The 24,462-nt window shown below is 40.3% G+C and overlaps 1 protein-coding gene across 1 annotated transcript; it reads left to right on the top strand.

Moving 5' to 3' along the window:
- Positions 1 to 214: 214 nt before the first annotated feature.
- On the top strand, positions 215 to 24,455 carry LOC115369635 (rho GTPase-activating protein 20-like). Its single transcript, XM_030066282.1, has 18 exons — positions 215 to 231; positions 575 to 654; positions 1,520 to 1,939; positions 5,430 to 5,515; positions 8,512 to 8,685; positions 8,806 to 8,955; positions 9,312 to 9,353; positions 9,717 to 9,801; positions 10,418 to 10,495; positions 11,918 to 11,984; positions 12,598 to 12,789; positions 13,284 to 13,462; positions 13,994 to 14,158; positions 17,503 to 17,618; positions 18,528 to 18,717; positions 20,102 to 20,216; positions 20,873 to 21,867; positions 22,067 to 24,455. The coding sequence occupies exons 3-18, from the start codon at positions 1,868 to 1,870 to the stop codon at positions 22,919 to 22,921; spliced, it is 3,561 nt and encodes a 1,186-aa protein (XP_029922142.1). The 5' UTR covers positions 215 to 231; positions 575 to 654; positions 1,520 to 1,867; the 3' UTR covers positions 22,922 to 24,455.
- Positions 24,456 to 24,462: the final 7 nt, after the last annotated feature.

The raw sequence follows: 24,462 nt of genomic DNA, 5'->3' as shown, positions 1-24,462 counted from the left end.
CAGCAGCCATTTGACATGATATAGCAAGTAAACAGGTGTGATTAATTAATTAGTTAATTAATAAATAACTTTCTGGCTCATTTGAAAAACTGGCACACTTAAATGAATCAAGCTGAACCTCAATTAATGTCATTAGCAGCACCTGTTTTTTCCCCCTACCGTTTCATGTGAAAATTGCTGCTGTGAAAGTCTCCAGCTGAAAAGAGAAAAAAGCATTATCAGGCTGAACAGGTAAGCTAGTTAGCTTAGCCGACCTCCCCAGTTCAAACAAGCCACATTAGCCTACAGCTGGTTGAGTTAAGCTAGTTAGCTGAGCTCCCCGAGTTCATGAATGCCGTGTTCGTGAATGAGCAGGGAAACAGTTTTAGTCCGTGATGTTTCATTCATAGTTTGACTATAATCCCTTGGAGCAGCCAGTATACCAGCTTTCCTGAAAAAGTACCGTGTTCTCTGGCTCTGGCACTCACGTTTATCTGAGCTAAGTGTCTGTTTTTCCGAGGCAGCTTAGGCTCAGAGAAATGTTTGTACAACTAAAACTAATCTGCTAACAAACTCCTCTTGTTCCCGCCGAGAGGAGACAATAGTGAATGCCACAGGTGCGGACCAAGCCATTGTAACTCACTGGAAACATAACAGGGAATGAGCATGTCAAAGGTGAGTTGTTTCACAAATGAAGAGCCACTGATTTTTATTCCCTTCAGCATGTTAGCCCTGTCAGTCAGTAAACTGGTGCCAATCACTGTTTCCTTCATCTGTCGCTAGTTGAATACATAAGATCCATGCAATGAGTAAAAAGTCATTTATTTTGTGTTATGGCCTCCTCTCCTCTCCACAGTCTTTACCAGTGACTGAGATGATAATCCTCTCCTCACTTTGTTTTAAGGGAGTGAGGCACACTGCAAAAAGTGTCCGGCCTCACAAAATATGTATTATCTCAGTCTTGAAATATTACTTTTCTTAAAATAAGTGAAAACCTGAGACAACTGGGGTGAGATAATGCGAGAATTGTTTTAGTTATTCAGACAGTACTTATATAACCTGATGTATCATATGATTAAATATACATTATTATTTGTAGTAGGGCGCGCAAATCCAAGACAGCATTATATGTGTCAAATAAATTGTTAATAAGTTTTAATGTTGTAAAAGTTTCATATTTACTGTAAAAAAAAAAAAAAAATGGCAGGAGGGATCTTGATCTTGGCCCCACAGTAGGAATAGTTAATGAAATGTATTAAAGCAGGTATAATGCAGATAATAGAAGTGCGGAAAAGGCCTATCACTCATCTGGCCCAAGTGGTGGGTTTTCAAACACAATAATCCCACTTCTCTTCACCTTCAGTCTTAAACTCTAAACACAATTTAGAAAATGGCGCAAGCTTCTCTGCCTCAGAGACAGATTAATAAAATATTTAATCCAGCTGGCAGATTATTTTCAATTGTTTCTGGACAAATAGGATTATACAGCTCATTTGTAGATTAAATCAGATTTTAAAATGCCAAGGCCTATTTTTTGCAGCGCATTGGCACCGCCTCTGGTATGTGCGTAAAGACGCGTAAGAAGTGGCGCCGCAAGTGTGGATTATCTGACAGGAGTCTTGAGGAGGAGCGCTGCTGCACAGCTTCCCAGTGACCGGAGAGAAGCGATGGGACCAGCGGCGTGTGTGTTTCTCCAGTCTGTTTACAGTCTGTCTTCTCACACTCGCTGTTGACCGCGCCAGAGAAAAGCCCTTCTGTGAACTTTTGAACCCTCTCGAGCTGAGATGGTTTATTTCTTTGGAAAAAAGGCTGCAGTAGTGGAGTTGGTCTCAGCCCTGCACCACCGGAGGACAGCTGGACAGTGAGTGGCGGTACCCTTGGAGGCTGGATGGACAGCATGTCTCCACAACAGCAACAGGACAACTTCAGCCGAGGCGGTGGACAACAAGAAAACAAAAGGGTATCTATCTATCTATCTATCTATCTATCTATCTATCTATCTATCTATCTATCTATCTGTCTGTCTCGATAGAGTAATATCGTTGTAAATGCATGGACTTAAAATCTCTAGGCTGAATGAAATATGAAACATGTCTCCCTAACGCAAAACAACTGTTCTAATGCCTTCATTTTAATGTGTACCAGGAATACTTTGTGATATAAAGGATACAACAGGCTGAAGAAATATTTGTGTGACACAAAATACCATTAAGTGGACTACGATGAATTAACAATAGACCAGAACAATAAACAAACAGTTGCTGTCACGTGCAGTTGGACTAAACGTGTCTGCGGGATTTTTTTTTAGGAATGTCATAGAAATATATATATGTTAGGATTTTTCTCCTTCGAATTTTTATCTTTTTATTTGTTTATATATTCATTTATATGGGCTCTGACGGGGAGTTCCCGTGGGATTGCCGCGTTATTATAGCTATTACAGATGTGATATTAGTCGAGGTGTAACGTCTTAATTCAAAATTGCTGCATAACCATCAGTAAGAGGCAGTTTTATTTAAGCAGCACATTCCATGCTTAAAGCAACTCAAGGTACTTTACAGTAGATAAAAGTATAGAAAATGAGAACTTTAGCTTTATGGGAAATGTAAATGTAGACCTGCTGTCTTTATTGCACATTACTCTGCCAGTGATGGATGCTCCAAGTTTTGCCTTTGTACCATGACCTTTATGTAACGTGGAGAAATTGTGCAACACAATAATAACAAGCCTAGTGTCGTTTTTTGTCATGAAGTTTGGTTACAGTAACAGCCTTGTTGTTCTCAGCCTGGCACATGAGGCTCAGCTGGATGCTATCAGTGCTCTAGACAAGAGCCTAAAAGCATTTGATCCTTGCAAGTTTGGAATCATTTACATTTACATTTCAACAATACTTTGAAGAACAAATCACTTATGAATTCAGTTAAACAACTGCTTTGTATTTATTAATTATCATTAAAAGGCCAAGAAACAAAGTGATTGTTTAGTTAATTCCCTATTGATGATGATTATAGTGTTGTTGTACATTATTTAATCATTAAATAAGTATTATTAATAAGTCAAATTATGTATTAGAACAGTTAAATTGAAGGGAAAGCAGGCTTAGTCAGATTTCTGTTTTTCATTAATCACTTTCTGGAAATAGTTTAAATGCTTTTATGTCACTTAGAAAGTGGTAGAACATGACTCTGCCCTCTGTTCATACCTGTACATTTACATAACATTTATTTTAACATGGGTTGTGTTCCCTTTATCAGATCTGTAGCAACCTTAATTTGTAGAATAGACTCGAGTCATCATTGTGTCATAAGCGTCAGAGAGAGATTTTGGTTTGCTGATGTTGGATTTTATTAAACATGGGATATCAGCCAGTCAGTGTCGTTCACTGCTGATCTGAAGGAGGCTCCTTGCTGATCACAGCCATATAAAAACAATCTGTAAATCCTGCAGTAAAATGTTTTATTTTTATGTCTTATGAATGAATTTGATTGTTCACATGGTTGTTAATTCTTGATTTAATGTATCTCAGAGAGACCACTCAATAGGGGTGGTGGATCACCCTCCCTTAAAGCTAACAAACATAAGGGACTGAGCGTTTCATCAGAGAGATTAAGAGATCCATGTTGATGTAAGTGCTGTATCAGACCTTGGCAAGAATATGATTATGGGAAAAACACTGAATCCTTGTAATTTTTTGGATAAAACTGTCAGACCTTAAGACACTGAATTTTGGCACAAAGTCCAGAAGTATTGTAACTGGTATTGACCTTTGAATGCCATGTCTGTCATACCCTGATCGCCATTTCAAGCCTGTCGGAGCCACAGCCTCAGTAGCCAAGCCCTGGCAGTTTTTTTTTCTTTTTTTGCACATGAACTGAAAGCTGACATTGTGACTTGGATGTAAGGAATGTTTCATCCTGCTGTGACCCAGCCAAGCCATGGATATTCCATCATGAAATGTCAAAAATGTGTGGACATCCATCATTCTTTCCTTTTAGTGCAAAGTCCTGAATTTCTCAAACAGCATATAGACTGCAGTATGTCCTGGTAACTTGTTTCTTTCTACATCCTGATTCAGCATCAAGGCTGGGCTAAAAGCTATAACCTTTTTTTTTTTTTTTTTTTTTAATTATTATTATTTTTAAAGCTGCAATGGGGAGAGTAAACTTCACTCTGCTTCTATAAAAAAATAAAAACTCAGCCTAGTTCTTTAAAGCAAGGGAACATCAGCATGGCATCTTTAACATCTTGGTAGGATTACATTTTTTTCGATCTCCGTTAGTGACCTCTTGCCTTTTTCTCTGGGCTAAGTAGAATTACTTAACCTGATCAACTGTTCTTTGACCCACTGAGCTCCATGTCAACCAGTGAGATTATTTCTGCCTCCAGAACAGCTCTGCTTCTGGGAAAAAAGTAAAATACCAGTGTCTTATCTTTTGAACAAGGAGAAAGTGTTCTGAATGACGCGATGACAGAGGGCAATTGCCATGGCAGAGACAGACAGGTCTGTGAGTACAGAGGGTGGCATAGCCTGTAAAACCTGATCGTTTGGCTAATCTTTATGTTGCCACATTCCTCTGTGTTTAAACTCTTCTTCATTCTGCCACTCTTGTCGTTTGGAGGCCACAATGTCCTGGTGCTATGTGATGAATGTGGGAACATGAGGGTGGTTATGTAATGAAAGAGGAGTGTTTTAACAGGACCTGAGCATGACCTTTTCACCTCTCTCTTGTTCTCTCTAACTAATTTGATATGAGACTTAAGTTTGTCCAGAACTGTTTTTATACAGGAATTTATCACTTTGTTGATGGAACGTCTGGGAAACGAGGTTTTTAGCTCCTTGTTTTTTTTTTTTTTTTTTTTTAGCATTGTTTAGAACTGTGTTTTTCAAAGTGAGGTCGGGGGACCCCCAGAGGTCCTTGAATGGCTTCTTCACCAAAATGAGGGATAGTTAAAATGCTAGTGAAATCTGACATTAATTGAGCATCATTTAGAAAAATATTCCAGCATAACTTTTAAAAGTATGTTTGGCTAAAAATATTTGAGGTAATTGATTTAATTTAATTTGAATTTGTGTCAGAGTTAAATGCACTGTAAATGAATTCACCAGATATATACCATTGATACAATAGAGGAAAAGGTATAAGTGATTATTATAACATCATATATTTTCAGTATTTCCAAATGCAGTTAAGTTGGACATCCAAACTGTTAAGCGTCTTGCAAAGGCTTTCAAATGTTTTTTTTTTTTTTTTTTTTTTAACTGGCAGTTTTGTTTTTTTAGTTTTTGTTTATTTGCATTAGTCAGGTTCATCCCCCACTACATCCCTGGTTATAATCTGTGCAAGACGGTAGTCAGATAATATCTTGATTTGGATGAAATTTGTTGTTTCAGAAGTCAGTTTTCTGTCATCACCCCTCTCACCGCTCTGTTTCTCTTCTTTGTCTTTTAGAGAATAAAGTCTGTTAGTCATCGTCGTCAGTCCGCCCCATCTCTGGTCATCACCAAGGCTCTCACTCGCTCCAGGACTCTCTCCAGGTGGGATACACTAAAATAAATTAGGGCTGTTCAGTGATCAGTTTTTTAATAGTGTTAATCACAAGGTAGTCATGGATTAATCATGAATCACATAATTAAAGTTTCACTCTTGTACAGTGTATTTTGGAAACAAATCGTTGCTCTTCCAGGGGGTTTATATGATGGATTCCCAGATGCAATCTGATGTTTTTCAGCCTGTTGTCTTCAACAAAGCTGATGGGCTTGACAGCCCATGGATATCCATTAAGCAGCTACATCACTTAGTTTTGCTGTGCTGACAGATTGGACCCCCACAAGCACTACACAAGTGTGGAGTGTGTGGAGTGTGCTGCTCGACGCACTATTACCGTCACTGGAGGCACTTTGTTATTTAGCTTGTATTTTAAATTGGTTGTGCTCCAACAGAACAGCATTTCAGTGTTGCATTTTGTCCATATGACTTTATTTCTGTCCAGAGATCCATCAGGAAGCTTATTGAAAACTTGCCTTCCAGCAGGCCACAGGTTGTCTTGTCGTTCATTTTGTCTGTTATCAGTATTCAGCAGCTCGGTGCTGGCAGCATTCGCTGCCTCATGTGTGATGTCACATGGGGTTAAGGGTCAAAAGTGGATCAAATTGAACACTGTCTTAATTTGCGTTAATTTTTTAATAACACATTAAGGTGATCAAATTAACCACATTTGTTGATGATTTAACCTTGACAGGCCTAAAATAAATAGGTTCAGTTTGTACTTTCCTTTACACACGGTGGGGCAGCTGGGTAACGTACTGAGAAAGTTCCAGGATGCAGCACCAAACATCCACCCTGTTGGAGGGTCTTTGAGACACTGAAACCCTACCAGCACCAGGAACTAATTTATCTATTTATTTATTTTATTTATTTATTTAGTGATGAGTTACTTGACAGTATGTCTAAAGTAGTCACACACATTAATACAACCCACAGATAAATATCCCATACATCAGATATTTTTGCTGGATGGAGGACCACACGTGCACACACACACACACACACACACACACACACACACACACACACGCGCGCGCACACTCTCATGCCACAGGTATTACACGGCACCGCAGTGAGTTGTTGAATCCACTCACCTAAATAATCCTCCTCAAGCCTATCTCATCAAGGGATCAGGCATCTATTAATAGCTCTGGCTTTGATCATGTGGAGCAGGGAAGTAAATAACCTCGTTAAATAGCTCTTTCAGGCTGGCAGCCCCCCTTACCGGTGTTGTTTCACAAAAAAATATGAATGGACCAGTTGCGGCATTGGGCCGATTTCCTTATTTCCCCTTTGTGTAATGACCTGCACTTCCTGTTGGCCTGTTGGTGGACCCACATGCCATACATAGATCAACACAGCACAGGGTTTATACAATATGACAAACATTTATTGTTTGCCATCACATCTACTTCAATAAACATCTTTTGACATCATGTCCCAAATATTTAATTTGTGTTCTTTTTTTTACCATCCTGCTCAAACAGGCACATAACCATCCAAAGTAGTGTTAAGTCAGAAATTATGTTCCTTGCCCAGATTTTTGTTTCATTATTTCAGTTGTTAAATTGGCCTCAAATTAATTCTAGGGATTTTAAAAAGGTCTAAGAAACATTTATATTTGGCTTATTAAGACCTGCAGACACCCTGATTTAGAGTGTGGCCAGCTCCCAACATCATTTCCATTGACTTACATTTGGTGTAATATGGGGGGAAGTTAGCAGAAGATGGTGTTGGCGATCACCAACCTCATCTGACAATATGTTTTGTGGTGGTAGAGAGGAATGAGTAATGAAAGATGAGGAGAGATGGATATCTTAAGTGAATAATCATGGTAATAATAATGGACCACCCACCAACCAGCTGTGGTTGAGTGAGACGGTTTCTATTCAGACTGGGATCCCACCACCGTTCAGATATACTGGTACTGTCGTCCTCACTGTGCCCTTACAAAATTGACAAATTGAAATCCATGACATAGCTAATGAATTAGACAGGTGGTGGTCACAGAGTTTGAATTCATGCTCAGTAAAACAAGTCTGATCTCACAGAAACAGAAGTTTGAAACACACCTGAGGCTGAAAGAGGAGAGAGAAGGATGTTTCTGGTCTTTGTCTCCTGTTTCCTCTTTAAGTTCATGGGTGACGTCTGACAATAGGACACCTTTACATTGCATAGTTCTACCTGAGATGACATTTTAACATAATTAATCATCATTGCCATACTAATTTTTAATTAGTTACCAGTAACTGAAGTATTACTGTCATTGGAACATGGTCCAATATAATTATGACCTGAAAATGTCAGTTTCAGAAGATTTCCACCAGCATTGAGGCCATGTGCTGTTGACTGGCTGCGTAATAAGAGGAAAAAGGTTTTTTTTTTCCTAAGTGGTTCCAGATTTCATTCATGTAAGCTCATATAAATGAGTATCCTTTTAACCAGTGTCTGATCACTTTCACTATTGCACATTAAAAAATATAATTTAGAGAGCTTTTATAGAAAACTGTTAGGCCTAATTTTAGTGCTCTATGTTGCCCCCTGCAGGTGGTCCCACATATTATAGGTGGAATATCTCCTAAAACAATGTGCTATTTATCCTTAGTTTTAGTAAAGACAAAAAGAAAACAAATGGCATTGTGGGAAACACGAAAAAGTCTACCACTAATTGTACCACTGACATGAGATAGAGGTGACCAATCAAGCAAAAAAATTTAATTATCATAATAATCATTTTCTGTGCAATTTCCACAAGTATCAACAAAACAAAGAGATATTGATGTTTAAAAATGCTACACATAGCACCTTTAATGGACTTTTTCAACTTTGTTACAGGCAGTAGTATTAGCTTGCAGTATACTATAAGTTAAATCATTTGGTTGGTGAGAAAGACAAGGGAAAAAAATCTCTGATCAGAGTCACATTTTTAATTTGGATGTCAGAGAAGAATGGAAATAACTGGTTTGGCTCCATATTTTGATTCCAGAGAGAGCTTCCTGCTTCCTCTGTGCCCCGAGACATGTCCGCTGGTGCAGTCCTACCTGGCCTGCCCTGGTCGCTCATTTCTGCTCCATGCCCACGCCCAGTTAAAGACTGGACTACAGACTCAAGACAGACACCTGTTCCTCTTCAGCGACATCATGGTTATTGCCAAGGCCAAGTAAGTGTGTGTGTGTGTGTGTGTGTGTGTATGTGTGTGTGTGTGTGTGTGTGTGTGTGTGTGTGTGTGTGTGTGTGTGTCCTTATTGCTTGGTCCTTACATCTCTTTCTGTGTTTCCAGGTCAGCCAACCACTTCAAGCTGAAGGCCCAGGCGTGTGTGTGTGAGATGTGGACAGCAGGATGTATGGAGGAGGTGTGTGAGGGGAGCACAAACCCAGACAGAGGCTTTGTCATGGGTTGGCCTACCTGCAACTGTGTCGCAACATTTAGGTACTGCACATCCACACACATGGACTCAAACACACACAGACACACAGGCTTGGTTGCACCAGTAAGGATTATTTTTAAACCAGATCAAACCATAGTTTACCATTAAATGAGCCTGCACATAAAGAGGAATGACTCAAAAATTAGAAAGAAATAAGTAAAGTGTTCCAAGGAAATGACTAGAAAATTACCCCCCAAAAAAAAGGGGTGAAAAAAAGAAAATTTCCACAAATAAGTAAAACATTGCACACTGGAAAATGACCATTTATATTTTAAAAAATTACAAGAAAACTAAATTCATAAACTATATTCTATATTTATGGATTGTTCTGATGTTTACTGTCCATGTTTCCCTTCAGCTCAGCAGAACAGAAGGAGAGATGGCTCTCCCTCCTTAAAAGGTAAACTCTGCTAGTGTGTATGCATGTTTTCCTTCATCTGTGTATACACCTATGCGTCTGAGACAGAAATACTTGTTTGTGAGTGTGTGTGATATCTGTAAATACAAACCAAGCATATTCAGAAAGGGTCACTTACACATAATTGGCTGTGTGCATGCTGGTTTGCTCTGTTTCCAAGTTTCCAAGCAACGAATGTCCAAATATCCAGTCAGTCAGTAAGAGAAAAAAAAAACAAAACTGCTGGGTAGATGCTGAATTGTGGAATGAGTCAGCAGTATCTAATGACCTTTGTGTTCCTGATTCATCAATAGAGATTCATCTGTCGTGTATGTTTTGTCTCCCCTTGCTCACCGCACTCTCAAGTCGGATAAAAGAAGAAAAAGAGAGGGAAGAACCTAAAACCATTCCTCTGAAAGTGTACGGGAAGGGAATCAACACTTATGCTGTGGTAAGTTTACTTCATCCATTTGGTGAGAAACCTTGTGGGAAACACAGCACAGGGTTTTTCAGTAGCTGTGTTCTGAATGCAAACACTTTTTGTTTGCCCACCAAAGATGGCTCTGAGTTCGGGCTGGACAGTATATTCATGTTACACGGATAGTGTGGTTTGAGTGTAGACATCATTTGGGATTTTGGATATTAAAATATCGTGAAATGGAATAAGCTTTGTCGTCTCCTTGTTATACTGGCTGGATTTTAGTAAAGGAATGCAATTTTATGAACCTGTGTGACTTCTAGCTGTTCCATTGTCATATTCACCTCACTAATAACTGTTTATCAAAAGTCTCTCAAGGTGTTCAGTCAAATATAATGTGATATTTTCGCCACAAGGATCAATAAAGTATTTCTAATTCTGATCTGATATTTGATTTTGCTCCTATCATCCGGCCCTACCTTGTGGTGGCTCTGAGAATTGATAATCTCTCCATGTAGGGCCCAGTTGTCTATGTTTGCATGTCACTTTCCAATATTTTACCATGTAAATTGTCATTATGTCTTTGGGCTGATGCCACTGAGAACACTTTCCATACTTTTAACTGTTTTGACTGTTCTCTCCTGTGTAGACCAAGACCCTCCCAGTCAGCAATTCAGATTCAACCAATGAGGTGATCCGACTGGCCTTGCAGCAATTTGGCATCCCAGTGAGTAATGCTAATCACTTAAACTTGGACAAATTCTATTTTGGCTTTTTTCTTTAAGTTATATATAACTTTTTGGTGGATTGTCCTCTCGGTCAGCGAACCTGTTAAGTGGCACAAACATAAAGCTCAAGAACGTTCACTCTTGTGTTCCATGTCAGTATAGATCCAATTATCACTCAACACACACTATGTTGAAGAGTTAGCATGAAGTAGATGAGCCGGTGATCAAACCAGGGACACTTGGATGATTTTGGTGTCTCATCACTTAATGGATATGTTGACTTATGGGCCAGTCTTCCACAACTTTGAGTATTTTGCCAACAGCAGAGCTTTTTCACAGCAGCCATTTGCAGCCATTTTGACATGCAGGTAACCACAAGTTTATCTAATTACATTAATTAAGGTTCAGTTCTATTTAAGTATACGGCCTTGTTCAGACTGCAGGCAAATTGGATTTGTTCTTTAAGACAGAGTGTCCGCACTGTTATTTGTAAGTGATCAAATCGGATTTGTGTGTCCAGATATCACCAACCTATCTGCATGAGTTGCTATGGTAACGATGTAGGCGTCAGTAACTACGTGGACTATAATGTGGCTTTCCAACAGGAAAGGATGAGAAATGTCCAGATGCCTCCCCTCAAAGTGCCAGCAGACAGTTTATTTCTGTGTCTGTTGTTCTCTGAGACATTCTCCATACCGCTCTCCTAGCAGCATTATGGATTCTGCTCAGCCACTCTGATGCACTTACATCACTCTGGATTTGATGGCGCTGTGTGACGCGTTGTGAGAGACGTAAAAGACACTTGGAAATCCAATTTGAGCGTCCAGAGTGTGCGGACAGCATCTGTAGAAATCCGATTGGAATCATGTTTCAAACCACCTCCAAATGTGGTTTGGATCCGATTTGCAGAAGTCACATTTCATGTAGTGTTTTGCTGTCTAGACTTTCTAAAATCAGTCGAAAAATATGTCAAAATATGTGCTGTGAAAAAGCTGTATTTTGACCATCAGTATTATTTAACATTTGTGTATCTCTGGGCTTATCTTGTTCAAAATAATTTGATCCCTGTTAATAACTCCCAAGTCCACTGCAGTCAGTTGCCAACTTATGTTACGTCCATATACCATCACCATTTGTCAGGGATTCTTGTCTTCAACATCAGATGGCTTTTCCAGAGAATGTCCAATGTTTTGTGTCATTTGGTTGCACAAATTAGTTGTAGACACACTGTTAGCATACAAAGGTTGGAATAGAAAACCATTATTTGTCACTCTGCATATCAGCAGTGTTTTAGCTTCTAAAATCTATCGCTCACTGCTCTGCACAGGGTTTGTATATCTTGGCTTTTAAACTGTATTCATCTCTTGCGCCCTTGTTGTATATATTGTTTCTCTCAATATCTTTGCCTCTGTTTTCCACAGGGAAATGTGAAAGACTATCAGCTGTGGGTCATCTCCAAGAGGGATAACACGCCCTATCCTCTCATTGGTCAGTGAGTCTCATTTAGTGGTCCCACCCTGCGGTGCTCTGAGTTGTGGGGGAAGCAACGCGATGTCATTTGATATTAGAAATGACAGTCGTGACACTATTAGATTAGTGAAATTAGGGAAGTCACCACAGGAGTGAGCTGTGGTAATCTACTCATTTTGTCATCTGTGGTGGAATAACAAAAGCAAATGTCATTAGACTCTGCTCTCTTGCTTTTAAATCACTGTGGGTCCATCCAGGCAGGATTTGTCTTCTGGAACAAGCTATGTGGCTCCATTTCTGAAGCCACGTTCTTCAACACATTTCATGACAAAACAGCTCTTTGTACCTCTCCCCTGTTTTCTGTCTTGTGGGCATGAAACTAGTGAGCCTTGACACAGGGGTGAGATTTTTTTTTCCAAGGTTGAAGTTTTTTTTGGATACAGTGGTACCATTCATTCCTAAAGAAGACCTCTGTGTTATTCTGAGCGTGTTCCTGCAGGCAGGGCAGCCCGGGTATATCATGATTAATAATGTGATGCAATGGTGTGGTATTGATGCTATTCAACAACAATATCAAAACCTCCAGGGATCCATGGGGTCTGTTTTTCCTCTCCCTCTCCCTCTGTCCCAGGTCATGAGTTTCCCTTCAGTATCCAGATGAGTCATGTGAGAGATGTGCTGTCTCAGGCGGGCAGCAGCTGGGACACTGTATCATCTCCTGACAGACAGAGGGCGCTGCAGGCAGAGCAGCTGCAGGCAGACAAGCGGTGCCAGTTCATCCTGAAGCCGCGACCCATCGCAACAACACAGCATGTATTTGCAGGTGAGAACATCCAACTACTCTTACTCCACACTGATAGTGATGGCTGCAACAGCCACAGATCCCACTAAAGCACCCCAGAGCAAGACTTTGGTTCGAAGTAAAATTTTAATATCAATTTTAAAAAAAAATCCCTCCTTGCTATCATCTCTCAAAGCCATGTATGTACTGTGCCAAATGTGGTGAAATTTTGCCTGCTCCAACTTTCCTGATGGAGACCATAGGAATCCCAAATCATTCCCCCTTGATAAATTTGCATGTTTGCATTTCAGTCATTTTTCTCCAGATCTAGAAGCAAAATGGTGGTTTCAAGTCAGTGGTCCAAAAGAACATATAGGTGCTTGAGTTGATGCACAGTTGTTCACCATACATCAGAGTATCACATATGGTGTTATATCAATTGGCTATACAGAGTAGCACAAGAGACATGTATTTATATGAAAATGTGGATTATTGATGTCAAAGAGGAACAAAACCAGCCATGTGGCTTCTTTCAGAGTCGTCTCAGAAGCCATTTAAGCGGAGGCGTTCTCTCATCAACTGGGCCTTCTGGCGTGGCTCCTCATCTCAGCTCAATGAGCTGTCCATGTCCCTGTCCCAGGCCGCCCCCGGCTGCTTGTTTGGTCATCCGCTCAGCTCCGTCTGTGTTGAGGATACCCTGCCCAAGCCAGTCATGGTGAGGGGGAAATGACTGACTTACATTTTCAGTTAAAGTGTTACAGCTCATGTTCTCACCCAGAGTGACATAGACTTGTTCAGCAGCTGACTAAGGAGCACTTTTTAGTTCACCAAATATTACAAGCAACCAAAAATAAAGAGTGGAAAAGTCCACGCTTTACTGCTTTAAAATCACTCTGGTGACTTTGGAATGAAGGAAGTGCCTCTTGGAGGAATGGAGAGAAATAGAAGGAATCTGATTTTAAAATGTGCACTTTGAAAATGCAAAGTGTTTGAAGGTTGCATCCTTCTAGTTTGAAGTTCTTGCCTGTTCCATAATGCTATGCATTCTTTAAAAGCCATCTTCATTTTAGCATGCATCAGTCTGATAGAGGTGACTGTTATTTATTGTAGGAGTATATATTATAGATTGTCAGCCTAAAAAGCAAGAGAGCTGACTTTCAGTAAGTTTCTACCCTCCACGGCCTCCCTACCTCCAGTCAGGCCTCTATTCTTTTTCTGTTCCCCTCCTGGCCTCCTCCCTCTTTAGGACATGTTGGTGTTTCTGTACCATGAGGGTTCATGGACACGAGGAATTTTCCGGCGGCCAGCTGGGACTCGAGCCGTCAGGGAGCTGCGGGAGTCTCTGGACGCAGGCTTGTTTCAGCTTCCTCTGACACGAGACCACGTCTTCATCATTGCTGGAGTCTTTAAGGTAGGGCTGCTACTGTGTGTATGTGTGTGTGGTTGGAGGTTTAGATATACAAATATTTCGCATAGGCTTTATTATGTTTTGGGATATTTTGCAAACATACAATCATAATCTTCTTCTCTGTTATATTCCTAGAGCTCCAAGAGTTGGAGTCCAACAGAGCAAATAATCGCTTGTTATTTGGTTGACATGCAACATTTGAGTTCTGCTGTAAAGTCTGAAATCCTAGCTTTTACTATTCATTCTTTGTTATGATCTGCAAAAAATTGATATGAATGCATGAATGCTGTGTGTTTGGAAGAGTTGACATTGCTGTTATTTATTGTTATTTGAAAATGAATACAGTGCTTGATTTGCAAGCTAAGGTTTATCAGTACTACTTTTTCCTTTTTATTTTATTTTGACTCCTCCCCTGTTCCTTCTTCCTCCTCACCTCTTTATTCAAAGCATTCACTATCCTCCCAGTATTCCCCAACCATCCTGTTCCTTATCTGTGGCCCATTAACAAAGCAGCTGTGCCCAGTTGTGATGCTGACATGTCACTGCATGTCATTCAGATTTGAATTTCAAACTAACAGTGCACACCAGCAAACCAAACACTCCCTCCTCCCCCAAGGGATTTGTGGGAGGACTAATGTCCGGGCGTTGGGACACGGTGGTGTTCACATTACAAATACTCTGTGGTCCGATGTGTCCCTGATCACCTTTGAAGGTGGTTTGAATGATTGGATCACAATGTGTCTCTGACACACAGAGCCCTGTTCACTGTACTTCACTGTACTCGGTGCTGTTCACTTTGATCGTTTCACCCAAGACTGATGTTGTTAATCAAACCAAACATGAATGGAGTCTTATAGCACATTTACATCCAGCCATTTAGCTGTTGATTGCCAGTATCAGTTGTATGAGAGTACACAGGACAAGGCCACAGCATTGCAACACGTATAATCTGAGAGAATTACTAAGAACAATGAGGAACAGGTTGTTGTTTTTTTTTAAATAAACAGGACAGAAGTGAGATTGTTTGAGTAAAATTGCTACAAATTCATAAGTTCCTGAGGTGATTGTTAAACCAGTTGGCTAGATCCTGTTACTTGGTTAGCTTATCTACCAGAAAGAATGAAAACACTAAGCAACACAGTGGTAATTTAAATGATTCAGAGGTTTTGAACTGTTTCTACCAGACAACTGAATGCATTTTAAGGCTGGATAGCTGCAGTGAAGAAATAAAGACAAATACATGATGACATGAAGGCAAGATTTTTTTTTGGGTGTATCTAGTATTTGCCGTTCAGCTTGTCTTCTGTGTGAGTGCTCATGTTTGTCTGTGTAAATGTATATTAACATACTTTTTGTGTGTGCATTGCCACCTTGTGTACCTGACTGACCTGTACCTGTGCGAACATATTTAATCTGCCACAGCCCCATTCAGCCTTTAGTCCTGACATGGTATCCAGCAACTCAAGCAGGACAAGCTGTTCATAACAGGGGTGGCTAGATTGGCTTGTAAACATAATCTGGATTATGATCATTTATCTGTATGGATAATGGAGAGCTTCTCTGCACACGTGCTTAAACTGTGTTAAATCTTTACACTGTTGCACTGGTGGTGTTACTGTGTTCGCAGACACATCCTGAGCAGAAACTCTACATGGAGGTTGACTTACAGAACCACACTGCATGTTCAGCGTCATATCTACAAAATATCTACAGTTCCTCATGCTCCTGTTTCTGAGTCATTTAAATTTAATGGACCATATCAGTGATTTTTCATGTTTGGTGTAATATGTACAAAACATACAAACAGAACACTTCACACTTCTGCTAATCTTTTCCTAGTGTAAAACAGTCATATTTTAAAACTCCCATAATTTTTCCTCCCTTTTCTCAAGTCATTGGTTTCCATTCATTCCACTACGATATGAAAATGAACTTTCAGAGACTTTCTTCACACCAGCATTCCATCACTGTAATTAAGTCCTCCACATTAGTTTTCTTAAAAGCAGCAGCACTGTTGTGTTTTGTTGACTTGAAATTGGGTGGAGTTAAACAGTCTCTCTGCCAGAAAGTAGTCTCTGTGGAAACATTTGTCTTACACAGCAAATGATCAGTTCTGTGGTTTATGAATGGTGACAACTTTGTTAGACACAGAAGCAGAACATAAGATGGCTGGCTGTTTGAACCAAAAATTCAAATTTGACAATTGAGGGATTTTGATTATATGTTGTGAAATCTTTAGTATTAGCAAAATGCTTTTTGTCATGTAAAATGTGGGTTAATTGTAGTAAAGAGGCCAAATCATTAAAATCACTGATATGGTCCTTTAACTGTCTGCATAGATTTAACTTCTCATCAGTATAAATCATGTGACACGCTAAAAACTCAGAGTGCCACATAAGATAAAACATGCCCTTAAATCTTTTACCAGTATATCTATACATGCAAAACATTGAGGGAAGATTAAATATTAGATCAGATCAACAGTGACCTGTGCCTGCCAAAAACAACAGGCCAGCTTGCCGTCTGTGTGAACTGAAACCTTCACATCAGCAGATCTGGGACAAATAAAAGTCCTTGAGAGATGTTTCAACTTTTGACACTATGTAAGAAACCCCAGCATTTCTAATCAGGTGGACATATTTGAAACTTCAGATGGAAACTTTAGGCTCATGTCTTTATATCATCTCCTTTAGACCTCATTCAGACTGAGTAGTGAGAATAAATCTGCACTGACCTGCCCTGGAAACCAATTATATAAAAAAAGACCAAAGGGCTGGTGAAATCATCATCCTTTTTTTAAAAATATATACATCCATCGTGTCATCCTGAAGAATTCCTTTGTAACGTACCTGTATTCATCAACTACACACATTTTGATCATTGACATTCAACCCAAGAGAGAAAAGAAGACACAGAAATTCAGAAGAGAGCCTGAGGACTGACTTATGTGTATATATTACAATATTACAATAATTTTGCATGTAATTCCCCTACTATAACACCTGAATTTAACTAATCAAATATATTATCCTTTCATTAGCAATATGAATTGCAAACATTCTTAACTGACATTAACAAAGAGGAGGAGCTTGCTTTAAATACTCTGCTTTGGGCAAGATACCCTTTTTCTAACTTAACTAGACTGATACATGATGTTTGATATTTTTTTCATGGTTCGGTTCAATCCAGAGATAAAATGAAAAATGTAACTCTTTCTTATCTGTATCTTCTGCAGATGTGGATATATTTTCTCATTTCACATACTTCATATGTTCATACTTCAAGACAATAGAATAAGTAATAATAATAACACCACCATCATCCTGGAAACTGTGTGTTGTCCACAGGATTTCTTGCGTAGCATCCCTGGTAGTCTGCTGTGTTCTGAAATGTATGAGGAGTGGATGGATGTTCTGGAGGAAGAGGAGGAGGAGGAGGAAGAACAGGTGCAAGACATAAAGAGGTAACCTGCAGACAATCAGCATTATTAACTACTGTATATGTTTAGTGTCTGTTAAAATATTTGGCAAACCTTTATGCTACTGAGCTACTGGTTCAGATGTTAGAACAGAAGTGAACTGAGTGAGACTGTATTCATATATGTATGTATGTATCTTGTTCAATATTCTGTAGAAGTTTATTTACATTTATATTACTAGAGTGCCATGTTTTAAAATGGTATTGCTGCTGTAATCCAGTTTGAGTCTTAAACACAGTCTTGAAGAAAACGGCGATTGTTGATTTGAGTTTGAAACCACAGACAGAACAAGAGGAATGTTAATTACCTGCACATTCAGCATAATTTTATGGTTCAGCTGTCACGCTTGATTCCACATGGTTCACAATCCAGCCTTTGTGAATGTTGTGTCATAAAGACCATCTTCCTCATTGGTTTCTAAAGCCAAAGCAAGTCTCGGCCCCTTGTTAATAGTCACAAAAAAAATATGGGATAAGCATCACTGAGAAGTTTCACTCATGTTCATGTTCACTCATGTTTCACTCATAAAGAGGGAAAAGAGAGCCAGTTATTAATTCAGGTGTGCTAATAACTTGGGGAAATTACAAAAAAAAAAAAAAAAAAAAACATTTTAATAACTGATGATCCAGTAAATTTTGCAACCTTGCTAATTGCCTTAACCAGAAATTGCGATGGGAATTGTTGCAGTTGATGATGTTCACAAATACTGAGTTCAGGTGAAAAGCAATCTGAATTCATGTTGTAGTTTGTATAATCCACTGTACACAGAACATCCTGCACTATCACCTTGGTTTGGCTGTGTGTAAGCATGTGCGAGACTGCGTGCAAGCAAATCTTTGTACATGTGGTGATGCTGATGAACTGATCATGATGACAACACTATTGTTTCTGTAGGCTGATTGGTCGACTGCCCAAAGAGAACGCCCTGCTGTTGCGCTATCTGATTGCTATGCTGCATGGTATCCAGGGCAACGCCCACGACAACCTGATGACCAGTTTGAACTTATCAGTGTGCATCGCTCACAGCATGCTGTGGCCTCCTGGCCCTTGTAGTCCTGAAGTGGAGGGCGCCGGAGCCAAGAAGGTGAGTCACAGGGGGTTTACACTTTAAAAGCATTTGATCTGAACAGCTCACAGCCCGGTAATCCCGTAAGACAATGCCTCCTTCTGAATGGTGGTGTGGAGGAGACAAAGAGGTTAAGCCTTTAGTGAGTCCAGCGTTCTTTAGGCACAGTATTCACTCACTGCTGTTTTTGTATTTCACTCTTAAAGGATCACCCCGGTGTTTTTACATGTTTACCTTAATATCTAAAGCAAGTATAAATTTCACATTTCTGCTGATCTTTTCCCAAAGCAAGCAGTCATATTTTAGAACTCCCATATCATTTTCCCTCCCTTTTTATTCAGCTGTTGGTTTCTATTCATTCCACTACAATATGAACATGAACTTTCAGAGACTTCAAACTTTCTTCACACCGGTATTCCATCACTGTAATAAATCCCTCCACATTTGTTTGGATTGGACCCTCGGTGTATAATGGTGATTTATACATTATTTAAAACTATGAAGAAAAAGATGACCTCCATAAACTTTAATTTTAGTTTTAAAAGCCAGATGGATTTTTATATGAAACCTTTACCAGTGTAGTTTTAAGTAGTGCATCAAAGGTATCATTCAATAACATGACGTTGAGCTGATGAAACTGTCAACTGAATGTCTTTTTTGTAATGTGGACTTTTGTCAGGTCCTGTATTAAGCAGTGCAATGTAATACACTGAAACCATGTCAGCCATAATGGAAAGGAACAAAGCTCTAATTTTAGAAAAGTCACTTAGTTTGACATTTTTAATTGCGTACATGATGGGAACAGAGTAAACTCAAGAGATAATTCTGTGTGAAAACAGATGATAACATGAAGTTGATTGTAACAAGTCACTGCACAGAAATGATATACTTTACATGCTGAAAGCAGGAACGGCTTCTTTATGGAAAAAGATTGCACTGATCTGGAGTAAAAACCTCTGGGAAAAGCTAGAGGGCTGGTGAAATCATCATCCCTGTTCAGAAAGAAATGGAAAACTGTAAAAATACCCAGCAAATAACACTCAAATTGCTTTTTTACAAAAAGGAGATGGTTTACTCCTCACCTGTTGGATTCATGATCTGTCTGCGGCTCAATCATATTGAATGTGAACCCAGCTATAAAACCACATGCTTTTACATGCGGTACAGTCTGTATTTTCTTTTTCTTATTTTGTATTTTACTCTACTTTTTGTTGTTTTGTTGATTAATTAAAATTTCTTAATTTTATGGTTCCTGTATTAATATCACTGGTTCTGATAGGACACCACTGCATTTAAATGACACTAAGACCTTTATGCCTTATGAGTGTGATCAAAATTTCCCACAGCGAATGGAGATGGCTGTCAGTCTTCCTCATTGTATTCCTACTTGTTTCTCTCTCAGGTTTGTGAGTTGGTGAAGTTTATGATCGAACATTGTCAGCAGATTATAGGAGAGGATCCATCTTCCCTGTTTGGAGGGCCTCCACAAAGACTCGACACTGACGAGATGGCATCAGGTACAACCAACTGTACCAACAGGTTTTCTTATGGTTCTCCAAATTATAAGTGCTCAGACTTTGTGTTTGTACTGCGAGAACATATGTGTGATCATAATATTGTTAATCTTTCATTACATCACCAGTATAATGTTTAATATTTTTAATACAAGCCAATACAGATGTGATTATACAATTATGTGTTATAATTCATGTTATATTTCTTAAATTTAATTTTCTACCTTTTTTTTTTGTAAAAGCTGTGTTTTACAAAGTTGCAAATTGAATGTCAAGGAAATCTCCAGTGAGGTGAAACAAATATTGGATTTTGAAGGTTTACATCAGCAGCATTATTTTTTGAGTAAATCTGACAATAACTATTAGTGTGGTCCAGTGTTCACTATCTTTTAAATATTTTAAAACACATATTTAATATTTCATTAGTCATGCATGACTGTGTGGAATCTGATCATAATAGTATACTGGAATCAATTCAGGTGAATGGGGTCCTTTAGAGAACAAATATATAATCAATCTGATTCAAATATAAAAAGGCCAATAGGAGGACATAACTAGGAATGTGCTATTTTGCCACATGGTTGACTTTCTCTCATTCTGTCACACTTTGACTCTGTCCAACTCTTTCTCCACCCTTGTGTCTTTCTCTGGCTCATTAGATTCCTGGCACTACTCTCTGACCGACTCGTCCTACGACAGTTTAGAAAATGAGCTAGACGACCACAGCAGCGGCACATCGCCGGCCCTCCACGCCAGAAAGGTCTGCCTCAAAGTCAAACCTCTGCAGGGTAGCCTGGACTCCATTCTCACACTCAGTGACTGCGACCAAGACACCGACCCAGATACACACCACGCATGCGGCAAACCTGTCAAGACAAACTGTGTTATGTTACACCCATTTGGAAGAACCACAGGTAGGACGCAAGGTCCCAACTCATCTCTGGCCTGCCCCAAAAAGGAGGCACCAATGGTAGGCTCCTCGTCCACCTTGGACTCCTTGGCACTGGATGGCCGGCGTAGGCAGAGAAGGCGTTCTGAGCCCGCCATAGCATATATGACCGAGTTTCGAGCATGCCTCTCAGGGAGCAACGATGACCTCACTGATGAGGAGGAGGACAATGATAAGGAGCTTTCCAAAGGGCCCAGCGGTCACACACGCACTCACACACACTCAAGGGCTCAGAACAGGAGGGGTGGACGTGAATCTGGGTTTGACCTGCTGGGTGGGAGGTCACTTGGCCTAAAGACCAGCACTTCTAGCCTCTCCTCTGACGCGACCTCCCCTGTCCCGACTCGCACCTCCCTTGACTCTCTTGATTCTCTAGGTGACCAAACCGGGCAGACTAGGCAAGGAGGGTTTTGCTCAGCTAAAGCATGCCTTCCCACCTCCTCTTCCTCCTTGGCCATCTCCCCCCCCTCTGGCTCTGGACCTACCTCGCCCCCCTTCACACCTTCCGGTCTAGGCTCTGTTCTGGATCCAGGTGGAGATCCAGACCAGAGGAGTTGCCCAAAAGACTCCACACCTAAAGAGACTCTCCCCTGGGGGACCCTGAAAAGCAGCGGGGGCCTCCACCCAAACTCCTGGCTGAAGAAAGCGCGGAGGTTGTCGCTGACTCAGCAGGACAACTTGGAGAATGAGGAGGACACAACTGGGGTAAGTAGAAGTGACTTTATATGGTGCTTGAGATTTGACGGTATCATTTTTTGTGGGAAGTTTGGCTCCTCTGTGAAGTCAAACCTTTTACCCATCAACACCTTTCTAGGTGAATGTCTGTTCAGTTTCACAGAGCAAAGGAAGTATTTGGTGTGCTCTCTGTATGTATAAATGTGCATCCTTATGTGTCTTCAAACAGGGAAGATCCATTGATAAGTCACTCTGTCCTGGTAAACTGGACCCGGAGAACGGGAGGCCGGGAGAAAAGGGCAGAGGAAAACAGATGTTCACTGAGCAGACAAAGGCCAAGCCATCCACCAGACCCACAAAAGAAAGAGGAGGTGGGCAGGTGAGGGCGAGGCCTGGCCAGGAGCCTGCCAAGTCTCTCTTTCCTAAGCATGACTCCTCCAGCATCCCAGCCCACCACCGTTCAACTGGGAACCTGCAGTATCCCAAGTCCCCCTGTCTCCGTCCCTCCGACTCCAGTTTGCAGCTTACCAAAGCATCCCAGCAGCAAGCCGACACAGGAAGTGATGTTACCAGTCAGGGGCAAGCAGCAGGAAGTGATGTTAACGAGTTCAAGCAGCCATCAGAGGCTGTATTTCACAGGCAGAGTGGACCAATGTTGTCCCTGTTCAGGCGGCAAAAACGACACTCTGGTGTCGCTGGTTTGGAGGAGGAGTGCAAAGCAAGGCTTTCTCAGCGGCGGGCCTCGGAGCCCGGGCGGTTGGTCATGGACCGAACCTCTACCCTCTACCTGGATGGTCTCTACAGGCAAAACGTCCGCAGGAGGCTGCCCAGTGACCCAGGACTGAAGGTTTCTGAGGTGGATTCTCAGGGAGGGACATCGGAACCCCGTTTCTGCCTCTCCCCCCATGCCACCAAAGCAGTGCGGGAATACTTTTCATCCCACCCACGCAGTAACCCCCAGAGTGGCCAGCAGGTGGCACTAGCCCTGGTTGAGAGTCACAGGGAATGGCTTAAGAGATGCCATGATCCGACAGCAGAGTCGGACTTTGACCAGCTTCTGTTTGCTGAAGAATCATATGTCTGATTAAGCCGATACCCGAGCTTATCCAGAAACATGATGTTTCCAGAGATTTGAATGGCATTTGAGCCTCAGAATCCATTTTACCACAATGTGACAAAATCCTTAATGTGGCATCTTCCAGCGATAAGCAAGATAAATAAACACTAGAAAGGCCAAGCAATGGCAGTGGCCTGCATTATAAAATTTAGCAATAACCCCCTAAAATCACTCCATTAAAAGGCCATGCCAGTGGTTTTGCAGTTTTAGTGTAATATCTACAAAATGTATATGCTTCACATTTCTGCTGACCTCCAGTATTCCCATTGATCAGCCAGCATGCAATATCAAAGAAGCTAATATTAGCAAAGATATATCAGACAATCTAATAAAGACAGCTGTGAAGGACTAATACTGTGACAGTCATGACATTTGTTTACCATATTTAACTGACAAAATATGTTGAAAAATGGTGGTTCTTTGGCTCTGCCTGCTGAGACTCAACTCCCCTCATTGAAATGATTTCTGCCTGTAGAACTCAACACAAATCTTCTTTTCCAACATGCCTCTGTGTAGACATTCAAAGCTGGTTTGTGCCACATATAAAGTGTAGCGTGAGCAGCTTCACTTCATTATGACACATCATCAGATGATCAGATTTTGTCACTTGGCTTGTAGCAAAAATGTAGCTCAGATACATCTGGACTATGCATAGAACTACAATTTGCTTTTGCTCTTTACACAAAATGAGTGTATCAGTTTTTTTGATAGCTTTAAGATATCTGTCAATTTCTGAGGTAAGACTGACTGAGCCGGATGCTATCATAAATATAAAACCTACTTTGATTTAAGATCATGACTTTATTTCATAATTGCTTAGCAGCTTAAGGGAATGTAACGTATCTAGGATTTTACTATCACATACTGGATTTAATTCATCATCTGGTTACTCGCAACTTCTTAATAATCTAACTAATTCATGCTTATGTTAAGTTTCCACTAATATTGGTATTGCTGTTTGCCAAGAGTTATTTTAATGAATATCATTATTTACTGCCTGCCATTGAAAAACGTTACTAGCTGTAGTGAACTCTTGCTTTGAAACTAATCTGATCACAAATAAGGAATAAGGTTTTTACTGTTTCTTAGTGCAAGCACTAGCAGCAACACTATCTGTGCGCACATAGACACAAACATGATCTCAGCTAATGTGATATACACATTCTATATTAGCTGGACTAACAGTAGCACAACTACCAAGATACGATCCTTAATTTCTGTTGCCAACAATGTGGTTTCTCTTTTTTTTTCGCCTGTATCGGTTTGCATTATATCCAAATTTTTTTTGTATAAATGACTGTTTATGACTGGGTACATTCCTAGTGTTGTATTGTTTTTCAGGCTTGAATTTTATGCAGCTCAAACTTTTGTTTCAATAGGCTACAGGACTGTTGCTTTCTTACATTTTCTATGCCTCCTTTCTACCATGTATTCATATGCTTTGTTAATACTTGAGTCTAAAAATCTGCATTTGCAAATAAAATACCCCATGAATGGAAAAGATGGAT

Source organism: Myripristis murdjan, chromosome 2, assembly GCF_902150065.1.
Source record: "Myripristis murdjan chromosome 2, fMyrMur1.1, whole genome shotgun sequence".
Classification (NCBI taxonomy): Eukaryota; Metazoa; Chordata; class Actinopteri; order Holocentriformes; family Holocentridae; genus Myripristis; species Myripristis murdjan.
This window is presented reverse-complemented; position numbering and strand designations above follow the sequence as displayed.

Coding starts and splice junctions, on each gene's coding strand:
- LOC115369635 (XM_030066282.1), top strand. CDS start 1,868: ATGGACAGCATGTCTCCACAACAGCAACAGGACAACTTCAGCCGAGGC. Junction 14,159..17,502: donor TCATTGCTGGAGTCTTTAAG/GTAGGGCTGCTA, acceptor TGTTGTCCACAG/GATTTCTTGCGTAGCATCCC. Junction 18,718..20,101: donor AGGGCGCCGGAGCCAAGAAG/GTGAGTCACAGG, acceptor TTTCTCTCTCAG/GTTTGTGAGTTGGTGAAGTT.